The 27,565-nt window shown below is 34.4% G+C and overlaps 5 protein-coding genes across 7 annotated transcripts; 1 reads left to right on the top strand and 4 right to left on the bottom strand.

Annotated features, from left to right (window-relative positions):
- Window positions 1-50: 50 nt before the first annotated feature.
- On the bottom strand, window positions 51-5,435 carry LOC136779060 (UPF0764 protein C16orf89 homolog). 3 transcript variants are annotated; one of them, XM_066736366.1, is made up of 10 exons: window positions 5,166-5,435; window positions 4,995-5,090; window positions 4,880-4,921; window positions 3,362-4,717; window positions 3,183-3,281; window positions 2,940-3,089; window positions 2,150-2,451; window positions 599-734; window positions 431-533; window positions 51-351 (listed from the first exon to the last, which is right to left on the bottom strand). In XM_066736366.1, exons 4-10 carry the CDS (start codon window positions 3,453-3,455, stop codon window positions 213-215), a joined length of 1,023 nt encoding a protein of 340 aa, XP_066592463.1. In that variant the 5' UTR covers window positions 3,456-4,717; window positions 4,880-4,921; window positions 4,995-5,090; window positions 5,166-5,435; the 3' UTR covers window positions 51-212. The 3 variants fall into 3 exon arrangements, with proteins under 3 accessions (XP_066592463.1, XP_066592464.1, XP_066592462.1); XM_066736367.1 differs by having other exon boundaries at window positions 4,792-4,921; window positions 4,995-5,435; XM_066736365.1 differs by having other exon boundaries at window positions 4,995-5,435.
- On the top strand, window positions 4,970-12,471 carry LOC136779062 (L-xylulose reductase). Its single transcript, XM_066736368.1, has 5 exons — window positions 4,970-5,098; window positions 5,487-5,702; window positions 5,846-6,275; window positions 6,352-6,500; window positions 6,655-12,471. Exons 2-5 carry the CDS (start codon window positions 5,651-5,653, stop codon window positions 6,756-6,758), a joined length of 735 nt encoding a protein of 244 aa, XP_066592465.1. The 5' UTR covers window positions 4,970-5,098; window positions 5,487-5,650; the 3' UTR covers window positions 6,759-12,471.
- Window positions 12,472-12,548: 77 nt separating this feature from the next.
- On the bottom strand, window positions 12,549-22,638 carry LOC136779059 (casein kinase I-like). Its single transcript, XM_066736364.1, has 12 exons — window positions 22,202-22,638; window positions 21,972-22,086; window positions 21,167-21,410; window positions 20,909-21,019; window positions 20,459-20,607; window positions 20,179-20,375; window positions 19,896-20,098; window positions 19,547-19,808; window positions 19,323-19,471; window positions 14,031-14,127; window positions 13,386-13,459; window positions 12,549-12,779 (listed from the first exon to the last, which is right to left on the bottom strand). Exons 3-11 carry the CDS (start codon window positions 21,240-21,242, stop codon window positions 13,441-13,443), a joined length of 1,263 nt encoding a protein of 420 aa, XP_066592461.1. The 5' UTR covers window positions 21,243-21,410; window positions 21,972-22,086; window positions 22,202-22,638; the 3' UTR covers window positions 12,549-12,779; window positions 13,386-13,440.
- On the bottom strand, window positions 15,026-19,317 carry LOC136779149 (uncharacterized; the record flags this gene model as incomplete). The annotated part of the gene is made up of 1 exon (XM_066736550.1): window positions 15,026-19,317. A coding segment is annotated over one exon (1,638 nt), but the record flags the coding sequence as incomplete, so codon positions are not given.
- A 1,816-nt stretch (window positions 22,639-24,454) lies between the features above and the next one.
- LOC136778928 (serine-threonine kinase receptor-associated protein-like) lies at window positions 24,455-27,171 on the bottom strand. Its single transcript, XM_066736121.1, has 5 exons — window positions 26,402-27,171; window positions 25,735-26,033; window positions 25,436-25,665; window positions 25,227-25,363; window positions 24,455-25,157 (listed from the first exon to the last, which is right to left on the bottom strand). Exons 1-5 carry the CDS (start codon window positions 26,514-26,516, stop codon window positions 24,943-24,945), a joined length of 996 nt encoding a protein of 331 aa, XP_066592218.1. The 5' UTR covers window positions 26,517-27,171; the 3' UTR covers window positions 24,455-24,942.
- Between the last annotated feature and the right edge of the window lie 394 nt (window positions 27,172-27,565).

The following is a 27,565-nucleotide window of genomic DNA, read 5'->3' as shown; positions in this document are numbered from 1 at the left end:
TCGAAACGTTTCCATTAATTTTCCTCAAATGCAAATAAATCATTATTGACATCATCCACGTGTGTTTTTACTTGTTGATAAAATTAAGTATACACTGTTCAAAGAGTGCAAACGAAAAATAAAAAGAGTATAGAACCCATAAAAATTAATTTTGTTGAGTAAATACTATTTTCTGCCTTTATTTACGTTTATTCTTTGCCATTGCTCACTGCTCATGCATCATTCAAGGAAACCTCTACATCCTTACGAATTAGAAAAGATAGAGTTGCAACAGCCATTCCAGTCGCGTGGTTATCGCAACCATAGTCAGTCATTTCGGATGACCTTCGTTTTCTTAACGGAGATGGAAAACTGTAAAATTTTATCAAATGTTGTTAAATTAGTATATATATTTTTATAGCAAAATATTTTAAAAAATCGTAAGCTTTACTGAAAAGAACTGAAGCAGCCCTCCTCGTGAGGCCAGTTTAAAATCAAATCTTCGTAGAGTTTGTTCGTGAATTCCAAAAAGCCCTCCATTCCACATAACAGAACTTTAAAAAGTAAAAAATGTTAATATGAAATTTCTCCCAAAATAAAAAATCTGTTAAATACATACTCTGTTCCATCGCTAAGTCTCTGGTGTTATACTGAAAATTCGTAATTTTAATATCGATCAAATCCTGATGAATTGCCTTGCACAATTTTTCTGCAGTTTTCTCAAACGTCTGTACTAAGTCCTCTTTGAATCCTAACTGCAAACAATAGTTATTTATTTCTTAACCCATTAACGTCCAAAATGTCAAAATTTCTTGCACGTTTTCAAAGTGATTTTTTCGTATGTAATTGGCGTTGAAAAAATTCTTGAACCACATATTCTGATGTAAAATTGCATGCTCTTTCAGAATCCGTTACCAGAATCATGATAAAACTCACAGGAAAAGAGATATGCTCGATTGAAACATACAAAACACCTAAATTTTCGAACAAAAAAAATTTTAGGATTTTTTTTCGAAGTGTTACGGTGAAGATATCACCTTGCGACCGTGATCAAAGGTGATCATGGGAGTTGAAGTTTAACAGGGAATTTTTTTGCTGACCTTGAACCATCGCTTCTTTACAAAATGGCGGAAAAAACGATTTTTTTTTTTTCAATCTTCATCAACTTTTTTCTCGAAATCTATGGTCTTTAGAAAAAAATTCATAAAAACAAAAATGCCTTAGAATCGCTCGAGGAACATTCTCCAATTTTTTCAGAATTTTTTGAGACAATTTTTGATTTTCCGGGAAACTTGTGAAATGGAATTTTCAATAATTGTCTCAAAAAATTCTGAAAAAATTTGAGAATGTTCCTCGAGCGATTCTAAGGCATTTTTGTTTTTATGAATTTTTTTCTAAAGACCATAGATTTCGAGAAAAAAGTTGATGAAGATTGAAAAAAAAAATTCGTTTTTTCCGCCATTTTCTAAAGAAGCGATGGTTCAAGGTCAACAAAAAAATTCCCTGTTAAACTGCAACTCCCATGATCACCTTTGATCACGGTCGCAAGGTGATATCTTCACCGTAACACTTCGAAAAAAAATCCTAAAAATTTTTTTTTTTCGAAAATTTAGGTGTTTTTTATGTTTCAATCGAGCATATCTCTTTTCCTGTGAGTTTTATCATGATTCTGGGAACGGATTCTGAAAGAGCATGCAATTTTACATCAGAATATGTGGTTCAAGAATTTTTTCAACGCCAATTACATACGAAAAAATCACTTTGAAAACGTGCAAGAAATTTTGACATTTTGGACGTTAATGGGTTAATGTCATTCCTATTGAAAAAAAATTAAAGGGTGAAGGAAAATATGATGAGAATTATAATTTTCTACTTTTGTGTAATATGAATTTAAAAGTTATATCAATCGTTTATCATGTATTTAAAATAATAAGAAAGTTCATTTATATTTTTAAGCAATAATAACAAAAATTATTTAAACTGTATTAACAGAATAAATTAGCCTTGTTAAAAATTTATAGATACAAAAACGAACTTCCTTATTTACTCTAAGTGCATAATAAACAATTTAAAAATTTGTATTAATGTACATAAAAGTAGAAAATTGTGATGTTGATTATTTTGTTTCAGTCTCCCTTTAATTTTTTTACTTCTGTTGTACTTCACTTACTGTTCTTGCCAGTTGTAAGGTCAAAAGTCTATGAGTGAGAGGATATCCTCTTGCTTCATGTTCGTTTGAAGTCAAAAATTGTGCACACTTTTGAGGTATATTAGTTTTTTTCTTTAAATATGCATGAATGAGCGAACTAAGACATTCACTGCTTTGCGTCTCGTTTGGACTACCTTTCCAGGCTAACTCAACAACATCTTCATAAGTCATGTAATTAGTGAGCTTCAAGGAGTCACCATCCCCCAATTCTCTCCAATTTATAGGCCACTTCCAAAAACTTGGTTTATCTATCCCCATAAATTCTACATATCAAAATAAGAAAAATTAATTTTTACAAGAGAAATATTACCAGTCTAATTTTCAAGTAGAAACAATATTTAAAATTGAATTGGTGTACTAATTAGTTCATCATAAAATAAAATTAATACATCACACATTGATTTAACATAATTGTATGTTAGAGCAATTTTGATTGCAATCTACTCCATTAATTAATTTACAAAATAGTACGCTCCATTCAAGGCAACAATTTTATGATGACTTAAATAAACACGTGCAGCGTGATACAACTAAATTTTAACGCGTCTATTAAATTTATAATCAATCAAATGACGTTAATGTAGAAAACCTGAATAAAAACTCAATATTACATTCCACAAGTCAAGCAGAATTGAAAATATCTATTAAATCTCGTTCCTATAGTTGCAAAAAGTGAAAATTAAATACCATAAATAATGAGAGGAATTAAACAACTTTATTAACAAATTGACTCAATAATACTTGCACTTACGTAAATTGACATCTTCAAGTTGAGGAATCAAAACTTGTCTTAACTTTTCATGCGTTTTTTTGCAATAATTGTAGAGGTTGTTTAAAAATTTACGTTGGTATTTGGAAATTAGTAAAATATTTTTATTTTCCAAAACTGATAACAAGTTGGCTGTTTGAAAAATAAAGTAATGTTACAAATTTGTGCTATTTCGGTTGATGTAAAAATTATAAATCGCTGGAGGATTATTTTAATTTTAATTACCTTCCGCGAATGAAAGGGCAAATGAAACATCCAAATTCATTTGCTCGGTTCTCTTCTCGATATAATTTAATGCATTGAATGTGGCAATCGATTTTTCACCTGAAAAATAGTTTATAAAAAATTAATAGATTACATAGTAAAATAAATTAACGTACGTTTAGTTCAATTTTTGAACTTACAGATTTGAAGCGAATCCTTGAGTCGTGTGGTGCTGATTGGTACGAGTAACATAAAAATTGTAGTTAGACGAATAGAAAATGTTGTGAACTCCATTGGGGTCCGATGTTGACTAAAAGAGCGAAGCTGCACTGAGCTCACTCTATATAAACATTCCCCACCTGATTTTTCTTCATGAGTACACAATGGCTACCGCTTTTTCTTCATAAAGTCGACACTTCGATTCCGACGAGTTGGATTACAAAGGATTTGTCTCTCCTACGTCCCTTAGACATTGCTGCATGACCCCGCATAAAAGTGCAATAAGTGATAATAAACTTTATGTTTTGCTTAAAAAATTCCATTCGTTTTCCCTCAGCTAAAAATGTTCTCCTTAAATAAAATTTATAATATTTATTGCAACCATTGCAAGCTTATGTATCAGATGTATATTACTAATTATTCTATCCTCGTTTATACTGCATACTGCTTTACAGAGTAGTTTGGAAAAACATTGAACCAAATATAATAATGAGATTTTTAGTGATGGAACTGGAAATTAATTATTTGCAAATTTAAAGGCTTGGTTTATTGTTGTCTTAATTAAAAGCTTTATATTAATTAATATAATAAGCTTTTGATTAGGCTTTTTCTATTTCTGTGGGATGATATGCAATTCAATACCCCTTTTCTTTCATCAATATTAAACATTTATTAAAGAAAAGTATGAATTACATTAAGATTTGATATTTTTAAACTAATATCTATGTATAGTTAACATTCTTGTAAAAAAATCTGAAGATTTCTTATTTTATAAAGATATCAGTCAAGTCAATTGTACTGTACATTTCATAACAAAGATCTTATGACAATAACAGATACGTTAATGATATATTTGGCATATAAGATTTCATTCAAACTTAATTTGATAATTGATATATAAAATATGTACAGTAATTCTTAGCTACAAGTCAATAAGATTTAATTATGCATCAAAACAAGACATAGTCTTCAAATTTATAATTTTTTATAGCTATATAAAATATATATTTAACTGTATAAATTTAGCAAATAATAAAATGTATATTTTTTAATATCCATTGCAATAGTGTTCATGCGGTCCCTAATATTAATCTGTATTCACTAAACTATATTGATATCCCATGTCAAAAAACATCCACAGAATAATCATTATTAATGGTACTCGAATCCTGGATCTCCATCCTAACTTAAACAAAAATATTAGTGCACGATGGAGTAGCCCACCACTGCGGAAGACAATTCCTACTTTCATTCGGTGCATTCTTTTAATTATAGGCAGGTTCGCTTATTTCTTTCATATATGATGTTAGTGATAACTGTCAAAATAGGCATTTAACCTAGAAATAATAAATGAGTTTTAAAGACTATAAAGTATAAACATTGTTTCTTTAAAGAATTATATAAAAAATACCATTTTAATTAAAGTTTCATTTAAATTTCAATGTACTATAATGTTTATATTAAAAAAGTTATTATAACAGGGTACATTACAAACTAACCTCCAAACAAGGATACCGCTTTGAAAATCGTGAACACTGAAACTGGAACAGAATAGATTTGTTATTACAGTTACAACGATTACAATAACTGTCGAAGTAATTTATTGTTACTTACATTCATGGTTATATAATTATTAACTTAATGCTTTAAAACCCTGTGGTTCCTTTTGTTAAATTTACAACCATTTATTACAGAATTATATAGCTCTTTCTATACAGGTAGGCAACGCCATTTAATATTATACATATATTACCAAAACAAAAGTTTCAATTAAAAGTATAATACCTTTGTTTATAACTTAAACTGTAATAATATCAAGCTGATATTCTTTCACCAACAAACTGTATGGTTTTATATACTATTCATTATTAAATTATGATTATAATCATTTGAAAAGACTATCCCGCGTAAAATCTTTAATAACTGCTACCATAGATATAGTATATCATACGTAATACATATATACACACACAGTGATAAGAGTTAACGGGGATCTTGTCATTGCGTAAAATATTGCATGTTATTAAAAAATATAGCATTTAGAATTTTAATGTTACTTTCCTCTTATCGGAAAGTACTACATGGAGCACATATTTCTGCTTCCAGATACGAGAATGGAGGGAGAAGGGATAAAGAAAGTGGGGGAAACAGCAAAACATTAGCTACGAAATATTAGGAGCAGTATAAACGAAGCTAAATTGGCTCATTAGTAATCATTTCTTCCAATTCACTCTAAGTTACTACTTTAGTGCAAAGTAAAAAAACACATCATGAACATTGATTTTAAAGGAAAACGTATACTGGTTACCGGTGTTGGACAAGGTATACCTTATTAATAATTATTATTCTCTATTTATAATTCAATATTTCTGATTAAAAAATAAAAAAAAAATTTTTAAATTAAATGCTACAAGTTAAAACGTTTAACGTAACTTTAATTGACATTGGAAAAAATATTTTTTCAGGTATCGGAAGAGATTTAGCGCTGCGTTTAGCAAAATTCAACGGGGAGGTTATTGGATTTTCAAGAACTCAAGAGAACTTGGATAAATTGCACTCGGAAGACCCAAGAATTCAAACAGTATGCGTTGATCTTTCCGACTGGGAAGCAGCCATAAACGCTGTAAAATCAGTGTTACCGATTGATATGCTGGTTAATAATGCCGGTGTAGCAATATTAAAGCCATTTTTAAAGATGACCAAGGAAGAGATTGATAAAATTTACGATATTAATGTCAAAGCGGTTATCAGTGTCTCTCAAATTGTGGCTGAGAATCTGGTCAGTAGAAAAGTCGGAGGAAGCATCGTTAATGTTTCTTCCCAAGCTGGAATAGCTGCTATTTTGAACCATAGCATCTATTGTTCCTCCAAGGCTGCTGTCGATATGTTAACAAAGTATAAACCGTATAAACCATTTTTTACTATAGTCAAAGAATAACTAATTAGGAAATAAACCAAATGAAACTTTCAGAAACATGGCTCTTGAACTTGGTCCACACAATATTCGAGTTAACTCGATCAATCCAACTGTAGTTATGACTGAAATGGGCAAACTAGGCTGGAGCGACCCTGCTAAAGCTAGTGCTATGCTCAGTAAAATCCCTCTGGGACGATTTGCCGGTAAATTATTACCAAGTAGTTACATTTGATATAAGTCAAACAAACTAACCGTTTAAAACATCAAATGTTGTTTCCTCGAAATATAAAAACTGGATAGTTGTAAGACAAACTTTCTAATCTTCACTTCTTGCTTAAATTAGTTTTATCATTGCAGAGGTCAGCGAAGTTGTGGATGCTATTGTTTACTTACTGAGCGATCGCAGCTCTATGATAAATGGAGTTATGTTACCTGTTGACGGAGGCTTTTTGGCTACGTAAACAATCAAAATTGTTGCTGCAAGAAAAGAATATAGACTAACTTAAGGTTATAGAAGGATATTAAAAAATGTCAAACAACCTTTTCATTGATTTCGTTTAATTTAAAAAAATGTTTTGTTTCTTCTTTCATATACCTCAACTATAATTTGATAAACAGCGGGTAGAAAAGCCACGAAAATAAGTGATAAACAAAAAAACACTTGGTTTTCGTCGTTTTCCCGTCACACCATTTCCATTCTAAGACAAACGCTTCTGCCATTTTCACATCAATATCTGAATTGTATGTCGGTTAGAAAAAAAAAATAAAAGGAGAAAAAAACCTAAACATTTTTGATTAAAATCTAAAGAATATAAATTATACATAATTTTTACTCGTGAACAGTCATTTTTCATGAACGAAGGATACGTCATGAGAGAAGATTTTGTGTCATAAAAAATTAGGTCAATAAAGCAGCAAAATTTATCCGACATTTTGCAAGAACACTGTTGCAGTCCGTATTACGTAGTTAATTAACGATTCACGAATGAAGTGATTTGGTCGTATAAATATATCCGATTGGAAATAATAACTTGCAGTATAGTTTTCTTCTTTTTTCTGTTTGTATTAAATGACATTTGTCCTACTCGTCTCAGATTTAATACGAACAAGGGAACGATCGAAGTAAGAGGTCTCGCTCTACGTGGCAAGAATCATCGCAAACTTACAACTTTTTTATCAGCTTATTGCACAACATTCAGACCTTTCTTAAAAAGCCCCAACGATCTACAACGTAAATACTACAAAAAGAACAATAATCACTCAAAAGTTGTTCACCATAAATGCCAAGGTTTGCAACCTTCCGCATAGTGTACAAAGACAGATTTTTAGTGCTGTTTCCTTTTGTTGACAATTAGTATATTCTCATTCAAACTTTTTCTCACTTTCAGCCCTTATCTCTCTTTCCTTTCCTTACACACTCGCATACACACACTCTTGTAGTCTCTCCTGTCGCCCTAACGCTCTTGCTCCTTTCTGTTTTTACATTCGACCCGTACAACTATCTCACTCTCAATCGCACTTGATTAAACTAGCCTGCTTATTAGATCATACTAATTGTATATACATATGCAAACCGTACGCCTTGATACAGTTTAATAGATACACTGGAAACAGAAGCATCACGTAACACCAAAAGACGAAACATAGCAAGTACGAAACACCGATCCACCGGACAGTACTATAATTCGAACTAAAATATGTCGAACGTCAATTACACATGCCATCGACACCAAAACAAAGCAAAACATAATTTAGCATCTGTCGACGTTGAGATGGATTTTTTCTTTTGACTATTACGAACTGGTCACGTAGAAAATTCCGCAGTGTACAATCGTTGATAGAGTGTGTTATCTATCACAATTGTCTTTATGCTAATTAACACGAGCCACTAAAATTGACACATCCTGAATAGCCGGTGTTTCATCGGTTACAGTTCCGTCTTGCAATCTTGCATGATGGCCCCAATCAACCATTTGAGTTTTAACTTTTATGGATAAGAATTTGCCAAAATTTGTTGCACATAACACTGTGCCTACATTTGACGAGTAAACTCTGCAAGTTTTCTCGTAGCAAATGAATTTCTCGCTTTTACATTTTCTAAACATATTCTAGGCCGCGAAACGGCTTGTTAGTAGAAGCTTTTCGATATCCTGATAACTTCCACGCGTAACACACTCTCATTCGTTTAAATTCTAGACTAACTAATAATTTAGGAAAATCGACAGTTCGCTTTACTGTACCGAGAAAACTTAAATGCGTATATATCTTGATCTCTCAAAATCGTTCTTCGGCTTTGGGATACGTTATTTCAAAAATTCTATTGTTACGAGTTGAAGTGAGAACCAAGGAATTCCTCTATTATGTTTAACTACTGTTTATAATGCAATAAGTAAGGTAAATACTTTTCAGTACCTACATTACTTTAGGCATTTATACTTAAGAAATATGATTGATTTAACAATCTACAAAGTCCTTTAATTCCTGCTTTCAATTCGTAGCAATCACCATTATTGAAATATCCCGTCGGTAAGGTACGATGCGTACAAGTATATAATGAGACACTAATCTTAAAATATTTAAGGTGGCAAAAGAAGAAAACACCTCTTACATAAACTGAGGAGTTAAATACACAGCTCGGGCAATTTTAACGAAAAGAAGTCTTCCAATTGCTTTTTATCCGTATTTATAATGGCTCCTTCACACTTTTATACTCTTGGAGAATAAGTACGAAAATAACGGTACGCCGAAATTGAAACTTTAGCTTCGGTCATCTCGAGAGGGATTCGGCTTGTTAGTAATCTTATCTCTTAGTGTGTTAAATTTATAGAGCGAGATCAAACCGACCGATCTAAACGACAATTGCACGCATCTCAGTCGTTAACGCAAAACGCAAGAATTTACGCTCCTGCTGGCAGTGTTTCGTTTTCCATACTTTTCTACATGGCAATAGTTTTCCTGAGAAACGAGCTACAGTCGTGGACTCTTCACTATCCGCGCCTGTCACCACGTTCTAGTGACACCCCCTGTGCCAGGAAGACTCTTGTCATTACATGGAAAATTTATTTGTATTGTATAATAAGTATAAAAAAAATAGACGGCTGGGGAAGAAAGCGTGGAATACGATGGAAACGCTGGAAAAATATAAAAACAATGATGTTCGCACATTGTAGATTTTGTCATTAATGAGTTACAAGTATAATTCCTTAACACTAAACCTACCAAGGATTTTTTATACACGCGTGTTTACATTTAAAAAGGTCAATTTGACCGGCAAATGGTAGCTTTAGTGTTAAGAGGGATTGTTGGTTCTACGCTATCGATTCGGCGCTTTCTTCGATGTAAAATGAACGCGTGGTATAAATAGAATGAAACGAATCGTGCATATTGGACGCAAATCGCGTTCGGAGCAGTCGGATTGTTCTCGATTCGCGCAAAACATACATTTTTCCATCTTGAGTAGACCGTTGCATTCGCACGGTTTGACTATTACAGTGCAACATATTCATAATAATGGCGATAGCAGCAGCGATAATAGTGGTAGTAAATAGTTGTAATAATGATAGTAGTATGATAATAGTAATAATAATAGCAATAGTAGTACCTATGAAAAAAAATACATAGAAAAACACGAGTTTCTTATAGCACATATATGTGTGTGTATAAGTTTGTATATAAATATGTGTACATTTACACACATATGTATATATATATACATATATTTATAACTTCACATATATACACACGCATATACATATATATATACATATACAACTTTTTATCACGTTTTTTTATTTTTCATTTTCATACGCAATGCGTCGACGGTATTTATACAGAATACACGTGAAAGGAATGAAAGAACAGGGGGAGAGAGAAAATTGGTAAAAATTGGAAGGGTCCAAGGACATAATGTGTGATCGCTCATTCCTATGCTTATCATCAGACGATACTTTTGATTTCGATAATTAATCTATCTCAATGAAATATTCATTGTGTCGATTGAAGTTTGACAAACGTATGCTGCAACTCTATACGATTAAAATTGAAAACTAATTGTTCACTCTGCTTAACAATCATTCATCCTTATCAAGTATAATAAACACAAATAGCTAAAGGCTTTGACGTTACAACGCTGGACTGTAAATTTTCTGACATTTTCATTGATTAACCATTTACTTTCACCGTACTTAAAGAGATAATTATCACTGATACCTTGTCGGTTGGGCTGGGAACATTTGAAATCCACATGACAAGCCTTTAAAGTAACGATCATTTCGTGAGATAAAATTAAGTTGATTTATACGACTTTCTCATTCTATCCTTTCCTCCACTGCTCTCTTTAACTATTGCTTGTCTCGGCACGTTGGTCCGAAAATATACAGAATTTTACAACCACGTAAACGCAAAACAAATCGACTCAACGAGCAAAAGAGATATCCAAATAATAATACTCATTAAATACATCGCAACATTTGCAATCCTTAGAATGAACGAGTGATAAAAAAAACGCGCGCGCGCGTGCTGTGTGCGTATGCATTTTATTCTAATGATTCATATCCATCGTTGGATTGTACTAAGTATATGAAACGTAGCGACAGGTATTTCTTGAGTACCTAAAAATATCTACCAATGCTGGTTTTAGTATATGTTCACCCGACATGCGAACTTGCAGCAAACACGAGACAGAGACACGTTTAACATACAGTGCTAAACAAATATCGTACAAATACGATTCATGAATTAAAAACGCGATACAAAAATCAGGAAAAATATGTCAGCAAAAAAGAGGAGGACGAAGGATCTAACGAGATATGCCCTTTGGATGATTACAATTTTATTCTCTAGCGTACGGTATTGGCAATTCGCAATTGTACTTTCGCAACAGGCTGAAACACCCAAATAATGATATATTTACTGTATATATCTATTGAAAATCGTACTTCTTACAATTAAACAAAATTTTAATTACTATCTAGAATTTCTCGTGTGCACGTACACTATATATTTCAATATAGATTTATGTGAGCACAAATATCGTACGTTGATCAATAGTAAAATACAAATATATATAATGGTGTTTCACCGGGGTTCCTTTTATATTTGGTCACGAGGCTTCGCAATTTAACGATATACCGATAAAAGCTGATAAGATTGCGCGTGGAAGAGTCAATCACTGTACGCTTGCAATTTTCTTCAGGGACAAAATTAAATCAACGTTTCCCCAAGGCCAATAAGCCTGGTGCAAGTTTCAGTCCTAGATGCTTAACGTACACTGGATTCTACATGCATCTAAAGATCGATGATAACAATCATGCTCGATTCTGTTTCGTCTGGCGAAAGGACTGATTCGCGTAGGAGCTAAATCTACGTGGTTATGCGATTGTAGCAACACACAGGATGCGTTTACGAACTTTGGCAGTCGGTGATACGATCTGGAGCCACAAATGCTGTTGTTTATCGCAAGAACATCCACGCTTAATTATAGATTTCAAGCAAAAAAAAACGCTATAAATTCCGCAGATTATTCATCGACACAGTATTTATGGCGAATTTTACTAATACGCTCCTGTGTAGCCATTGCCTCAAGGACGATGCTCTTTGAAGATATGCCGGGACTGGACGACTCGGATAAGGTGGATAATTCACCGCGCTCACGTGTATATGTGTCTGGCTATGCGTGTACGTGTGATGCGTTGTGAGAAATCCCGTTTTTGTCGCATCCAAAAACTCTAAGCTGGATTATAGTTAGGAGACGAGTTTAATGGTAGTTGTGATAGCCTTCACTGGTCGGCGAACATTCTCAGTTAGTTTCGTGTGTACGCTCGCTGCTTGCTAGTAGATAGAAGGGTAAGGTCAACGCTCGATGAAAATTCCTCTATTGCTGCTGCTGCTGCTGCTGTGATTCACTTGTGTTGAACGCTTGCTCAGGCTGCTAGGATGGGTGGAACCAATACCATCCCACAGACGCTTCCAAAACAAAAGATGCTCTTCTCCTTTCCTTTCTCACGGACAAATAGACACACATACACACACATGCACATAAGCGCAATTAGCACGCCTTGAAAGAATTTTTAACTTTCCCAAATTTGTTTCGCTACCGTATCTCCCCATCTCTTTCTTCCATTCTGTAGTTTTTTTTAAAGATTCCTCTTAGCGTCCTTGTTCCTTTTGCACCAGCTTGTTGTTTCTCTCTCTCCCTCTTCCTCCCTCCCTCCCTCTCTCTCTCTCTCTTTCTACCTTTGCAATTCTCACTCTTACCATCTCTCTTTATGTACATATATTTATCAGAAAGCTCGACATTAGTTTGACAAACAAAGAAAATTCGTGATGCATTCTTGTCATTATTAAAATTTTTGAAGGCAATCCATGTCCTTTAACGTGATGCAGGCTATTTCAGCAAACTCCTTGTGTGATTCTTTTTGTCTCTGTCTGCTCCCTTCTCTCTACTTTTGAGATTTAGAATTACTTTCTTAGCTTTCCGTTACCTGAAAACAGTCAATATGATAATATGAAGCATATCTTTGGAGTTTCTATGCTGTTGAATGATTCTTACATGTTTCTACTTGATTCTGATTCTTGGCCAATGATCTATACGATGAATGATCTCTTTGCATGCTGACCACACTCTCGTGAAAGCGTGCAATGCATGCGAAGGAACATTGCTAGCAGTAATCACTACCCATTGTCTTGTTAATGAACAGGCGAAACAAAGAGGAAATACTCGATGATCATACCAATTTTAAGACTCCAACTTGCATCGTACATCACTCTTAGAGATTCACATGCAAGTTTTTAGGGTCTGCCTAGAGATTCAAATTTTTTACTATTTTATACTTTAGCTTACATTATATTTCCTTTACAATATTTCAGCTGCTTAATTTTCTAGGAAAATATCTACTAGTGGTTATATTTTGGTTGGTATTCTACGTTTGTACATTTTACAGGAATCATGTAACATGCAGTGGAGCAAGAAGCCGAGTGTAGTTAAGAATTCATGATAAAGGAAAGGAATGGATGTCAGTTGACGATAAGCATGCATCGGTTGAGAATTGAGGAATTTAGAAAGAAGCAAATTTAGATAGTGGCGTTACCATTAATCAGTTCACCCGCATAACCATAGGCAAAGCTGCAGTACAGGTCGATTCTCTAATGACGCACCAGCCTGCTTTAACACGGTAAACAAGCGATTACTCTCATTTAAATAACAAATTGTTTAAGAAAAATTAAAATGAATCAATGGGTAAAAGAAAGGGAGGAGCAAAGAGAAAGATACGAGAAAAAGAGATCGTAAAATATTTAATGCAGAGAAAATAGAGAAATTTTTATCAGGCTCGTTCAAGTAAATAACAAATTGTTCAAAGAAAATTAAAATGAACCAGTAGTTTAAACAGAGGAAGGAGCAAAGAGAGAGAAAAAGAGAAATTAAGAAAATATTTAATATAAAGAAAATGAAGAAATTTTTTGTTTTGTTTAAATCAATAAAAATTATTTAAATATAATAAAAATGAGCCAATCTATAAAATATAGGAAAAAATAAAAAGAAAGATTTATAGATACAAAGAAAAGAGATAATAAAATATTTAATATAGAGAAAAATAGAGATTTTTGCCGGTTAAAGAAGCGACCAGTACGTAGAGGCGTTTCTCAACGTGATGTGGATGATGAATCGTGTTGTAATGTGCTCGATGTAAGTGAAGAAAAAGTGGTCTATTTGATAGAATGTCGTAGGAACTCACTTGGATTTCGGCTGGATCTCTCCTGCAGCTGCAGCTGTGTCTCTACTACGGTGCAACCGCAAGCTGACCCTTCGTTCTTGGCCAATTGCACCCAATGCTGAAAGAGCATCAGAAAAAAACAATATGCATCAAATCCGCTACGAACAATTTTCACAAATATTCTCATACTTCAATCAATAAAATTCTCCCCTTAACCTAATCTTTCTGATCCTATCAGAACGCCAGGAATTCTTAATCTATATCACCACAATTTCATTCGATTCTCTTATTTGATTCTTACTGATACATTCTTATATATTTAATATTTTCCCAAATCTAATGCAGATTACTTGAAACAAATGAAAGTGATCGTGATAAAAAGAACTTAATGAGATAAAGAAACGAAACTAAATATTCTCAGAATTATTAGTTTTTCAATAGAATATTTTCAATTATAAAAGAGCTCGTAGATCAAGGTAAAATTGTAAATTATTTCAGTTCGAGTATTGCAAATAACGGATTTGGATAATTGATAAGCTTGAACGAGTTGAATAGAAACTAAATTAATCAATGGTATTCTTATGTATATATATTTATATATATATGGATTTTCTGCCAGTTGATACAATTTTTTCAACGGTTTGTTAAAAAGAAGAAAAATCACAGAAAAAGAAAAATTGTGCCAACTGATCGAAATTAGGAAGATGAACTGTTTTCACGCTTGGCAATTGAAATGGAAAACTTGACGATGAATAAAAAGATAAAAACGGAAGAGAATAAACAAAAATGTAAACTAGTGATGAATCGACGTGTGAAATTGAGAAAAAATACCAGCCAAGAAGATAAATATACAAGGAATTTTTTGAAATCAAACTTGTTAAAGCTTATAATTTTCATTCACCGTGCGTGTTTCGGTTTTTCCATTCAAGCCAAGTGAGAAGAAATTTTGACAAGGATAGCCAACAAGTCGTGTGGTGAAATAAATAAAGAGAGACCAGTCCTCTTGAATGGAAAAACATTTATTTGCTACTTTTTTCTTCCTTATCATCATCTCCATCATCAGCATCATCATTATCATTAAAATTATCATTATCATCATCATAATCGTCACCACCATCACCATCGTGGTCATAATAATCAACATTATTACCAATAAACAAACAAGATGATTACAAATACGCGATTGAGAGACTCCATTGCAAAAGAATTACTATCAACTGTTATCGTTAATTTTTTGAAAGAAAAAATGGCAGTACCTGAGAATCTTTAAGGGAAGGAGAAGCGTAGAAGCTCTCTCTCGCGATTTCTACTTTACTATATACTCTTAATTTTCATTATAATAACTATATACTCTAGGACAAAAATATATGTATACTTCAGGCTAACTATATTGTCAAAAATACGGTATATTAGATTTCTCGTGTAAAAGAAGGCTCTATGCACATTTCTAATTCTTTATAAATTTTATATTCACGACACTGGACAATATTTTATCAAGAATATCGAAAATATCGCATATATGAAAATATATAGTAGCCTATATGCTTCTTATCGATGCATAACAAGCATTATTATAATTATATTTTTGTTCAACGTACAATCACAATATTTTTACACTAATTCTTAAAACCTTCTAATATTCATGTGCAATAATAAGTTTATCAACTAAATATTATGGCATGGAGTTTACAACGATAAACAAAATCCGAGAATTTATTGTTAAATTCAACTAATCGTGCAAAGCAGCCATCTTTCAAACGACTATAATATATTTATTAAAATGGCTATTGCGAAAAAAAGCACTTGCCTTCATTCGTCAGCTTAATGACTCCATTAAAAATATTATAATACTTTTAAAATTAAGAAAATTACCAAGAAACGAGCAAAGAATAGAAGCTTTTGCATTGATGCGTAATAATCATTAGATTATTTTATGTCAACTTGTTGAACAACTCTTGTGAACGTATATTTTAAAATTGATTCCAGAATATAATAAGTATATTGAGAAACGATTATCATAAGCGTAGCAAAATAAATGTCTTTCGTTTCGGTATCGGAATCACGCAAGTTTCTACGATGTAACATCAGTCCGATGGTTTGTCAATTGATTAAATAACGATAAAAAAAATAACTATAAAAGTCAGAGTTAAAGAATTTAAAGTTCGAGAAACTCGTTAATTCGTATATCGAGTTTTTGTTAAATATATTTAAATATATCTGTATAGTTGTAACGCTGTGGCGTTAAGATTAAAAATAGTTGTGTGTAGAAAAAGGGTAAAACGTGTTAAAAATATAGTATACGTAATAGTTAACGTTTTTCACAAACACACCCAAGAGACTCGTTAAAAATATATAATTACATGATATAAAGAGAGTGAAAGCTTCGTATTTCCCTAAAGAGAAATAGGTATGAATTTACTTGTATTGTATACGATGTAAATGCTAATAATCAGTCTATAATCTTTCGGTCAGTCGAAACAATACGTCGTATGAGGAAAGTAGCGAATGAATCAGCAACATTTCAGTCGTACCCTCATCTATTTATTGTACTGGGGCTCTCTGATACTGATAAACATTCGGATTTCCGTTTTTAGAAGAAAAATAGTCAATTGAAATAAGGACTTTTAAAAATCCTTTCTAATTTCATATATAAAATCTGTTTAAAGAAAAAAAATCGATTCTCGTAAAGGATACTAAAAGCCGTGAGTGCCAAGAGGGCATTTTGTTATTTACCGAAAACCGACAAACGTCACCCGGTTCATCTTCATTGAAATCCCGTAGGAAGCATCATGGCTCATTTTCGTTTCCTCTCATTGCTAGTTAATCTTTGATAGCAGTCCGTGTTGAGTATTAATCATATTATATACAGACGAATAGATACTTGGTTCACGTTATCTAATATGGTTTGGTATATGAACATTTACATAACTGAATATCTAGAAAAAAAAAAGAAGAAGAAGAGAAAACAAAGCTGATTTCGTGGCTCTCGCTCGTGATAGTAATATTTGAACAATTTTGTTTCTGTTCTCATTATGAGACAACGAGAACAGTAGAGTTTTGAATATTATATAAAATAACTTCCAAAGTTTACTAATGTATCTATACACATTTGTGCGAATTTATACTTGTAAAGCTATAGGTGCATGTAGACAAGTTGGCTTTGCTGGTGTGGTAATAATTACAATAGAGACCAACAATCCCACTGTTGCCAGTGTAAACATTGGAAGAGACTTAGAATTTAAATTCGCTAATCATAATAAACGGGTAATGGCAGAATCGGTCGTACATCGATAATACACTGATACTTTGGAGTCGGTTTTCCACCAAGTCGACTTGAAAATTGAATAGAGTTTTAAATACCAATTCGTTATTAAAATTGGTGCAACGACTATGAGAACTCTGTTCAATTGTTAAACCGAGCTGGTGGAATCAGCCCAGAACAGCTCGTTCAGTTTTTCAGCTACGTTGGTGGAAACGGATGTTAAAAGCAGTTTTATCCCGTGCTTAAGGCAGTTCGGAAGGACAGTGTACAGTTAACCCGTATAAAATTGGTAAGAGTATTATTTGGCAGCGATATATCGTTACTTGGAACATGGTACAAGCTCTGGCGAATTAAAAAGCGAGGAACGAATGATCGAGGATCTCGGCTAGTAAAATAGGAGCAGCCTGCTCAGATACAAATACAGACGAAGATATCCAGTAGGATTCCTTTGAGAATATCGAGGTTGCCTTGAGGTTTGCGACCCAATCTGTCGCTAGAATTCAAACTGTGATTATCTAGGTCACCCCTAGCTATCCAATCCTTGTAACATTCCTTCTTCTCGGTTCCAACGACTTCCGGTCCACGCAGACCCTCGCCATGACCAGCACTTTGTAAATTCTGCAAATACAGCCTGCCCAGCTGACTTATGGAATAACCAATTTCCAGGCTGTCTTTATTCCCACTAATGGTTTCTTGAGTGGAGGTGCTGTGGGGTTTCCACGCTCTGCCCTGCAGCAGTAATTCAGTATTTTCAGTCTTATCCTCGCCACTGGTAGACTTGCTTTTCGTATCAAAGCCCTCGACGTTCCCCTCTTGCGTTAATGGTGGAACGTTAATAGTGTCGAACAAGATACTCGGATTGAAGAATACCGAAAGATCCTCCTTTGGTTTGCTCCTCTCGTTTACGGGGCAATCCTCGCTTGTTCGTTGCTGTTTCCGCAAAAAGGCTAAATCCGTTTGCACTGGCGGATCTTTAGTGTACTCAAAAAAATCAATATCGTTTCGTTGCTTCTGCAAAAAATACTCGCACTTTTCCTGATCAGTCTGAGGATAGTCGTGGGTCTGGTGGTCCTCTCTCTTCGAGAGATCCTGCCACTTCTCGTTCTCCCTGGGTAAAAAATGAAGGCTTCTTCCAACTCTCTGAAAAAAACCTGGCCGCTTCCTAGGCTTGGCAGTAGAGGATTTGGTGGACTTTTTCGATTTTTGCGACGAATCCAGGCTCCTCTGCTTCGCGTGAAAGAAGCCTTTGGGTCGTTCCTGAGGAAGAAGCTCCAAACTTTTGGCATCGGTCACCGGAAGTTCGGTGCACTGTCCGAGGGACTCCAAGCTTCGATGAATCTTGCCCTTTGTCCTAAAGGAGAAGCTCTTCTTCTTGCTGTTGGCAAAAGCCTCCTGCAACAGCTCGGTGCTGCCTTTCTTGAAGATCTCGCCCTCTTTTTCGAGAAACTCGATGCTCCTCGATCCACGCTGCAGGGCGCAGGCCAATCGCTGCGAACGAGGATTTTCCTTGTCCTGGGCTCCACCGAAGCAATTGATGGATCCACCGGAAGCCGTTTGCGAGTTACCATCGACGACGTCTCGTGACTGCACGTATTTACTAGCGCCGAGCTCCTCGAACATCCTACCACGCTCCAGGATCATCATCTTCCGCTCTGTAAAATGCTCACAAAAAAAGTAGCTTTGCTTGTCGAGTTGCCGTGCGCCAGCGATTGAATCTGCGCTGGCATTCCTCTGATCGAACGCTTTCCTCTCTACCGGAAGTGACTGAAAGTAGCTGCTCGTCACTTCCGGGGAGCTTAACTCGACGCGATTATGACCAAGCTCGTGATGTCCCAGGCTAAGACTCGCCAGCTCTAACGCCACAGCGTCCGGTAATAATCTACCAGTCGACGACTTGAATGTACTGAACTGACATGTATTCACCCTGGAAGCCTCGCCACTACCTGCAGCAGCGATCTGCGATTGCCCGCCCACAACCTGCGCCGCTGACTTCGTTTCAGCTATAACCTGCTGCTGCTTAGCGCAGAATTCTTGGTAGAATTGTATTTTACCTTGGAGATCATTTTTATCCTGATTGTCCTGGTCGCCGCGGGCGTCCGTGTCGCGCCGCTGTCGAATGCTTCGGAGATTCGAGGAAGTTCCTACCGTTGGGCCCACTGTCGCGACAGACGCGATTGCCAAACACTGCCTCGTGTAGGGCCTATGGATTGATCAATCTTATTAAATCTGAGTCTTTATTGGATTTTTCCAATAAACTCTTAAAGATTGACCTTACCTTGATCGATGCTCCTGATCGTTCCCGGTTCCCGAAGGTATCGCAGCGTTTGTTGTTTGAGGATTGATTGGTGTCTGTTGCGTAGATGGTAAGGCAGGTTGTCGAGCGTTTCCAAACTTCAGCATATTCCAATCAAATACGTAATCATAGGTAAAGCCTTGATCGTGGAACAAGGTACGGAATAGTTGACGGAGATACGAATAGTCTGGCTTCTCTTCGAATCGTAATTCTCGACAATACCTTAGGTAGGTTATGAATTCAACTGTTGCCATGCAAAAGAGTATTGGATACAGTTTATTAATTGCTGTTACTTTATCATTGCAGTAAATGAAAAATTTGAGAGATTTACCTGGATAACCTTTACAAAGCTCTTCAACTGGTGTGGACATTTTCTTTTCCGAAATACGTTCGTATTTTTGCCTTTTCGTCGCTGCTTTTAATCCTTGCCAAGGTAAGCTGCCTCTATTGAAGTACATGAGTACATAACCTAAGGATTCGAGATCGTCTCTCCGTGACTGTTCATTGCCCAAATGTGTGTTTATACTTGCATATCTAGTATTGCAAGATAAAATATGTTTTAAAAAGTTTTATAAATATTGTATATATACTGAATTTAATTTAAAAAAACTCACCTAGCTGTACCAGTTAAATTTTTGTTTTCTCGATAAGGTATGTGCTTGTGTGTACGACCATCACGGTATTTCTTTGCCAAACCAAAGTCTATGATATAAACAAGATTTCCTTTCTTTCCTAGTCCCATCAAGAAATTATCAGGTTTGATATCACGATGGATAAAACTGCGACTATGAATGTAATCTGTCCTACAAATCTATAAAGAAATTGCAAGAATTACAATTATATTACTTCATTGATATCTTTGACTAAAATTTATTTAAGGTTACTTCTATTTACCATTTGATCAGCAAGCAATAAAACAGTTTTGAGAGTAAACCTTCTCGAACAAAAATTAAATAGATCTTCTAAAGAAGGGCCAAGCAGTTCCATGACCATAACGTTATAGTCACCTTCTGAGCCACACCACTTTATCGTAGGAATGCCAACTGAAAGAAAAAAAAATTTATGTAAGCAAATATTCTTATCGACATAACTAAAAATAGCTTATCTTTACAATGAAAATAAACAAAGTAGACAACACAGAGAATACTACTTCCTAACAAAATAATAGCTAAAGTTATGTGCAAAGAATATTTTATCAAGGAACAAAGGAATACAAAGCAAATGGTATAAATAGACAGGAGCCAAGAGTAAGACGAGAACATAACAAATGTGACATTTCCAAAGCAGCATATGATCAGTCAGACTATTAGTTGAAACAGCTTTTATGCCGAATCACTAACTCACCTCCTCCCTGCATCATTTTATAAAACTTGGACTCGATATGCAGTTGTGGATGCCTAGTCTTTATGCATTCTAGCTTGATGGCAACTTCTTCCCCCGTGGAAATATTGGTACCTACAAATTATAAAGAATATTAACCAAAAGAAATTGGTGAATCATTGAGTAAATTGGTCAGGTTGAACTAAAAAATATTTCTGGTAGAATCTATAAATTGTGATTTGTAGTGTTTCTAAGAAAAGAAATAGGTTACAGGTAGGTTACCTAAGTAAATATCACCAAAGGAACCGCTGCCGATTTTCCGTCCGAGGCGGTATTTATTGCCAACGCGTAGCTCCATTCTCCAGGGTCGGTAGGGCCAGGAACAGGAGGAGGAAGAAGAAGAAAAGTAGCACGGATGATGGGGCGACTACAGCGTTGCCAAGTCCGCCATTTTGAATTATACTACACGGGAGATTGCTCACGGCTATACCTAGACTAAATTCGCTTCTTCTTCCACGACCCACTCCTGTAAAATAAGATTTTTGATGTGAGCGCTAGAAGACGAAACGGAGAGAAGTAGAACTAGCTCTTACAGCCAAGCTCGTCAAGCTGCATGAATGTGACTTTTATGCGCGCGCGTTTGGGGATAAGTGGGGAGAGTTTAGATTTTGGATAGGAGAAGTGAGAGAGATGGGATATTCAGTCGGGTCGGACCTCTCGTTTTCACTCCCCTTCTTACACACACGCAACACATGCACGAATAAACTTATGCGCCCAAAATTTATATACTGTTGAACAATTATTAAATTGCACCAAAATCTTAATAAATCTGCATAAAAATAAACTGAATATTGATTCTCAACGTTAATAAATTATTTTCCAATCTATCAATTAGTGCTACATTGTAAAAAAGATAATTTATATAAATGACAATAAATATATAATAATTACGCCGACCGACTGAATTCAAGATACCTTTTCATATATTATTAATTATTCTATCTTAACTCTTCTTCCAACAATTTTTCATTTTCGAGAAAGAGTCACATTTGAAGTTTTAGAATTCCATAATAGTTTAATTATATACCTTAGATTTAATGGGTAGACATAGCGTCGAGTAGCCGAGAAAATCGCGCGCAACACTTACTGACCGTGTAGTTGCAGACTGGATTCCCGATTGTGGACGTTATGGTGAACATTATCTGAAAAAACCGCTGTATTGCTACATTATGACCATAAGAGCGCCACTTTTAAAATACAAAACTACTTTGACAGGCTATCAGGCAATCAGGTACTCAGGTACCCCTTCTTTCATACCTTCATCTTTAGTATAACAGAAATTGTAGCGTAGTATCCATTTGGATATATCTACGGTAGTAAACTCATACTACTACACTTGGCAACACTGCTTCCAGGCCTTTCAGCTTTAATGTTGTGATAAAAATGTGTTGACGGACTCACTCGCGCCAAAACCCAAAGAATTGATTCTCGTTAAAGTACCGTCTACTTTTGTTTTGTATTGAAAAAAAGTTGTCTTCCATGAAGGGTTAAACCAACAAGTAATATGAGAATGTTGCCTAATCTACGTAACTACCGAGTACGTACAAATTACTATACGAATAGACGAAGTTACTGTCGTTTTGTGCGAAGGAAATTAATAACTCCAAAGCTTTCAAGCAAACGATTTCAAGTAAGAGGATCAACTGACTAACACCGAGCTCGGCGCTCGGTCTGTCCTCGTGCATATTCGGTATTTTTCGCTACTCAATTCCCCACCACCTATAACTATGTACCTCTGACATTTTTATTCCCATTCGACTGAACACATATGTTGCGCTCATCGTGCGAAACCTAAAATATTCAATTTATAATTATTTCTATAGTCAATAAAATTAATATGAAAAAATGAGTAAAATATTCACTTAGTCGAATGAGTGTATTTGGAAATTTCCGATAAATTGTGGAATACTTGTTAACAATTACTATTTCTTCCCAAACATTTAAATCTCGCATAGTAGTGGTAGTAGCTCGAAGCTATGTGATAATAATTCAATTAAAAGTAATATCAATCTGCTTGTATAATCAAATGAAATCAAAACTATTCTTTTCATTTTCTTAACAATTATTTCTTTGCTATATATATAGTATATATATACATACATACAGTCGATTATTCATTAGTCCGCGAGTTTCAAACCATTTATCTTCTTACTAATCTTTATTACTATTTTTATCATATTTCAATATTTTTAGTCCGTAATAAACATAACTTAGCTTTATGACATCCTAATTTAGAGAGCCTAATTTCCTACGATTCAAGAAGGATATGAAAAATTTGACTTCATTAAATTGACAATTAATTAGCATAGATATATCTGTGTGCCAGAGGGACCCATAAATCGATTAGGACGATTTGAAAATTATTGTTTTGTTCGGTTTTTAATATATTCTACATACATAAATTGGTTTCATGTGCATAGCTTGGTTCCGAGTCGTGCAAAATACGGTTGTCAGTTGTCACTTGAAAAGCAAGCAAAAGGGGAAGGGGGTCCAAAAGCTCGTGGTTCATCCGACATAGTGACATGTGTAGTAGTGCTGCGCGTCTGCGCAAAACTGATTCGTGTGTGGTGTGACTGGTGTGGCTATCTTCACTTTCTACTTACTTCAACATGAAAATTGACATCTTAAACTACACCGCGCTAAATATGAATTAATTTCCCTCAGTTTACAATCAGTTTTTTTTAACGTGAAACATATCATTCCAACTGTCGGTCACATTTAATAACACCTTAAAAGCGCTAATTTCCATCAGTTTGGTTCAATAACCTCTACTGTGCATTATAAGTAACATTTTCTTTTAACTACCCACAATCACACGTTTAATATTTAATTAAACGAAATATAAATACATATAAACATAAAAAACTATATATCCCAAGCAAGACGCGCATATTATCAAGAAACTTGAAATAAAAGTGCTTATAAATTCGTAAATAATAATAATGGGCGCCTGGAATTTAACAACAGCAGCTTTTAGTAACATTCAATAAAATTGCTATGCTTTTCATGTTATGCAAAACTATGATTCGTTGATTTTATTTATTCTATTTGCACATGTAGGGTATTTATCTATACAAAGAGTAAAATCAAAAATAATGAATGTGCAGAAAGTACAGATAAAACGAGCAAGTTCTTTCCAAACGAGTAAGGTTCCTGAAACAGGCACTATGCTATAACTCTATAGGCGTATTGTTATCAATGAATATTTCGGACAGGCAAATTTTTTCACTTGTAACCACTTGTAACGCTAGTAAACATCAAGTTCACCATGAGGTAAACAAAGTATTCGTCCCTAAAACTAAAAGATTTCCTTTGTTTCTTCACGTATCCACGTGCTCTTTGTATTCTATATACAATTGTTGATAATGAGAAAGCGATTTGCGCGTAAGAAACCGAAATATTTTAAAAGAAAAATGTAACTGTATTATATTTAGTTATAGGAAGACATTACGCGGATACAGGCTTAATAAGTTAACAATTTCTAACCAATAAAAAGTAAAAGTCGCTGAATTGTGGCCAAACTGGTCAGTGACATGGGTTATTATTTTATTTCTTTATTATTAGGTATATAAATATTTTTTGTAGAACTAATATAAAAAAAAAATTATTTTTTCGAAAACTGTCATTTCATTATCCTTCCCTTTAAAAATCTAGATCTCCTCTAACCATCATTAACATCGAAGAATAATATTATTCTTCTATTTTTACAATTGACAATTCCAAGATTGCATAAAAAAACTTGGTCCACTCCTTAGTTCATATCTGTTTGAGAAAAAATGTAATGTGTTTATATGCTGTAGACAAACATGGGATATTTTGGTGATTTGGAAAATCGTTGATGCTAAGATTTACAATACTAAAGAGTGTGGTTTATTTTGTAAAACTGAGCAACTCCTCTCATATTTTTTTAGTTTTCTTAGCCTTTCGCTAAAACCTCGTTTACACGTTACGCGAGCACTTTTCGTTTATAAATTCCTTCCTTGGATCACATTCTTGGCTTAGCTAGCAGGAACTTCTTGTTTATTGTTTACTACAGGAGAATTTTCTTGTGGACCAACAGTTGTTTGTTCTGTACAGCGCCATAGTCCATACGTTTTTCCAACTGTTGTCTGCCACAGCCTGAGAGTACCATCCTCAGAGCCACTGGCATATAACTCACCATCTGGTGAAAAGCGTACGCAATGTACTGGCCCAAAATGACCTTTAAAAGACTCTAAACATACAAAATAACAATTAGTATAAGATTGATCAATTTCTGTCTTGTCAGCAAACAGCTTCTTACCAATTTCATTTCCAGTACTATAATCAAATTTGTACACTTTCAAGTCTTCTCCTCCACAAACAAAAATGCTACAATTCGGGTGTAAGCTGGCACTATTAGCTTGTGTTGGTACAATGAACTCTCGAATCTTTGTTAGACTGTTGACATATAAGAGGCATAATTTATAAATAATGTGTATTCAAATAGTAAAGCTATTGCATAATACCTACTCATTACTATTCCAAAATGTAACAATATTTGCATGAGTAGTAGTGATAATATTGCCATCTTTAGATACTTCCATTGAATTAGGAATAGCAGGAAAATCTAGCCTTCTTGTCTCTTGACCACTATTTTTATCCCACACCCGAAGTGTTTTATCATCAGAACAAGTGACCAAACACGTATCATTATTGAAGAATGTAACATGCCTGATTCCACTGGAATGTCCAGAAAATATCTACAAAACTCTAGCATTAATAACAATCTAACATTAACTGTAAATAAAATATATTCATGTGTAATTTACCTGCGGTGCAGCTTCAGGCTTATTAAGATCGTAGATTCTTACAATTTTTTCATTAGAACCAGTGCATAGATAATTAGAATCGGTACTAAAGTTTACAGCCTTCACTATATGATTGTGTTGGAAGGACTGTACCTCTTCCCCTTTTATAGCATCCCAAACTTTAGCATTAAAATCAGCTGCACCTGTTGCAGCTCTTGTTGCTTGGGGATTCAGTGCTACTCCCCAAACAGCACCTTTATGCCCTTCAAATGTGCCAATCCAATCACCAGTGTCCCCTTGCCTAAGCATTGGCTTTCCATCTGAAATAAAATTAAACATAAGGAAAAAGAAAAATTAATACATAAAACTCCATTTTTTTTTTAAATAACTGATTTTAGAAGTCGCTGTAAAAATAAATTTGCAAATAGGAAAATACGGAAAGAAAACTTGGAAAGAGGAATATATTCTGGAGATAACAATTAGACCAATTAAAATGACATTTACCGAGTCTAACCTCCAAACGACTCGGGGGGGAAACCTTGAGAAGGCTCGGAAGGAACTGGACCAAGGCAAACCAGAATTGATCGTGATCAAGAAAGATGTGGAATAATTACAAACAATAAACAAGTTACAAGAAAAATTAATAGCGTATCAAGATTACACCTCAAAATGTTTATCAACAAATTACCTTTGCACGCTGAGATTAAATAGTAGCCGGATTCAGTTACGTCGGAAAATGCAAGATGTACCACTGGTCTGGTGTGACCACTGCACGTTAAAGGAGTTTGTCTTAAACTCGACATTGTAAAATTTTGTATAATAGTATTATCTTTCAGCCAGCGTTGCCAAGTTCGCCATTTTGTCACTGAATGACTGAACGGACTGAAGGAAGACTGAACTGAACTGAAGCAGCAAACTTTGACTGAATTGCACACAAACACAATAGCTATACCTGCAGTTACACAGTACACACACACATTAGTCAGTGTGTGAAGCAGTGTAGAGTACTGTAGAGTGGTGTAGTGTAAATCAAAGTAAATTCGTAGCCACTGGTGAGTGGTGACTGCTGGTAGCTGGGCTGGCCCCTCGTAGGTTTTAAGGTGGTTCCTACGTAAATAAAATTTCTTCAGTATTATTTAAAATTTTAAAGAAACGTTATTTAGGCATAGAGGGATAATCTATTAAAATTTGGAATGATGTTACCGATGATATAAGTAAGAAATAATTATTTGAAATTGGCACTTTTAACGTGTAGCCTAATGGGTGATCAACACATTCTGAAGAAATTTACGATGTCCCGTATTGCAATGACTTCACAAAGCAATAAAAAACTGTAGTAATATATTTTAAATTATAAGCAATTTTTTAATAACCGAAAATATGTACATTACCGATAATAATCGCCTATTATTATTACTAAGAAATTTAAAAATCTCTTATTTGTCTATATTCTGCATGGAAATGTGGTAACTCCTCAAGTCATACATATGTGTATTTCTTTTAATATAATTGTTTCAAAAAGATTAATAAAAATAACACTTAAATTATTAATTTTTTACAAATTAATTTTCTATCACAACCAGAATAAGTAAAGTATTATTTTCAATTTTGTAACTACTTATAACTCTATATGACTAGAGAGTCGCGCATGAACCACCTTAAACGGTTCAAACTGAAACCTTCCCAGTTCCCACTATATACTTCTCAGTCATATAAATGTTTCCCTGATTCTCTCCCCCCACCAAACTTTCAAGAACTTTTCTACCTGCTCCTTTACCTTTACCCGTATCTATGCCTCTCATCCTACTTTTCTCTTTTTATTTATCACCCTTCAGACTCCTTTTCGGTGTTT

Source organism: Prorops nasuta, unplaced genomic scaffold (genome assembly GCF_024137725.1).
Source record: "Prorops nasuta isolate Cenicafe-Biocafe unplaced genomic scaffold, Cenicafe_Pnas_1.2 PNAS00015, whole genome shotgun sequence".
NCBI classification, from domain to species: domain Eukaryota; kingdom Metazoa; phylum Arthropoda; class Insecta; order Hymenoptera; family Bethylidae; genus Prorops; species Prorops nasuta.
Note: the sequence above shows the minus strand (reverse complement) of the source record. Positions and strands in the feature narration are given on the sequence as shown.

Excerpts from the sequence above, each read along its gene's own strand:
- LOC136779060 (XM_066736367.1), bottom strand. The coding sequence starts at position 3,455 with ATGGAGTTCACAACATTTTCTATTCGTCTAACTACAATTTTTATGTTA. Across the intron at positions 2,452-2,939 it reads ACTTGAAGATGTCAATTTAC|AATTTATGGGGATAGATAAA; the intron begins GTAAGTGCAAGT and ends TTTGATATGTAG. Across the intron at positions 534-598 it reads AGACTTAGCGATGGAACAGA|TTCTGTTATGTGGAATGGAG; the intron begins GTATGTATTTAA and ends TACTTTTTAAAG.
- LOC136779062 (XM_066736368.1), top strand. The coding sequence starts at position 5,651 with ATGAACATTGATTTTAAAGGAAAACGTATACTGGTTACCGGTGTTGGA. Across the intron at positions 5,703-5,845 it reads GGTTACCGGTGTTGGACAAG|GTATCGGAAGAGATTTAGCG; the intron begins GTATACCTTATT and ends ATATTTTTTCAG. Across the intron at positions 6,276-6,351 it reads GCTGTCGATATGTTAACAAA|AAACATGGCTCTTGAACTTG; the intron begins GTATAAACCGTA and ends TGAAACTTTCAG.
- LOC136779059 (XM_066736364.1), bottom strand. The coding sequence starts at position 21,242 with ATGGAGCTACGCGTTGGCAATAAATACCGCCTCGGACGGAAAATCGGC. Across the intron at positions 20,608-20,908 it reads TAAAATGATGCAGGGAGGAG|TTGGCATTCCTACGATAAAG; the intron begins GTGAGTTAGTGA and ends TTTTTCTTTCAG. Across the intron at positions 20,099-20,178 it reads AATTTAACTGGTACAGCTAG|ATATGCAAGTATAAACACAC; the intron begins GTGAGTTTTTTT and ends TTGCAATACTAG.
- LOC136778928 (XM_066736121.1), bottom strand. The coding sequence starts at position 26,516 with ATGTCGAGTTTAAGACAAACTCCTTTAACGTGCAGTGGTCACACCAGA. Across the intron at positions 26,034-26,401 it reads TTTAATCTCAGCGTGCAAAG|ATGGAAAGCCAATGCTTAGG; the intron begins GTAATTTGTTGA and ends ATTTTATTTCAG. Across the intron at positions 25,666-25,734 it reads AGCCTGAAGCTGCACCGCAG|ATATTTTCTGGACATTCCAG; the intron begins GTAAATTACACA and ends AGAGTTTTGTAG.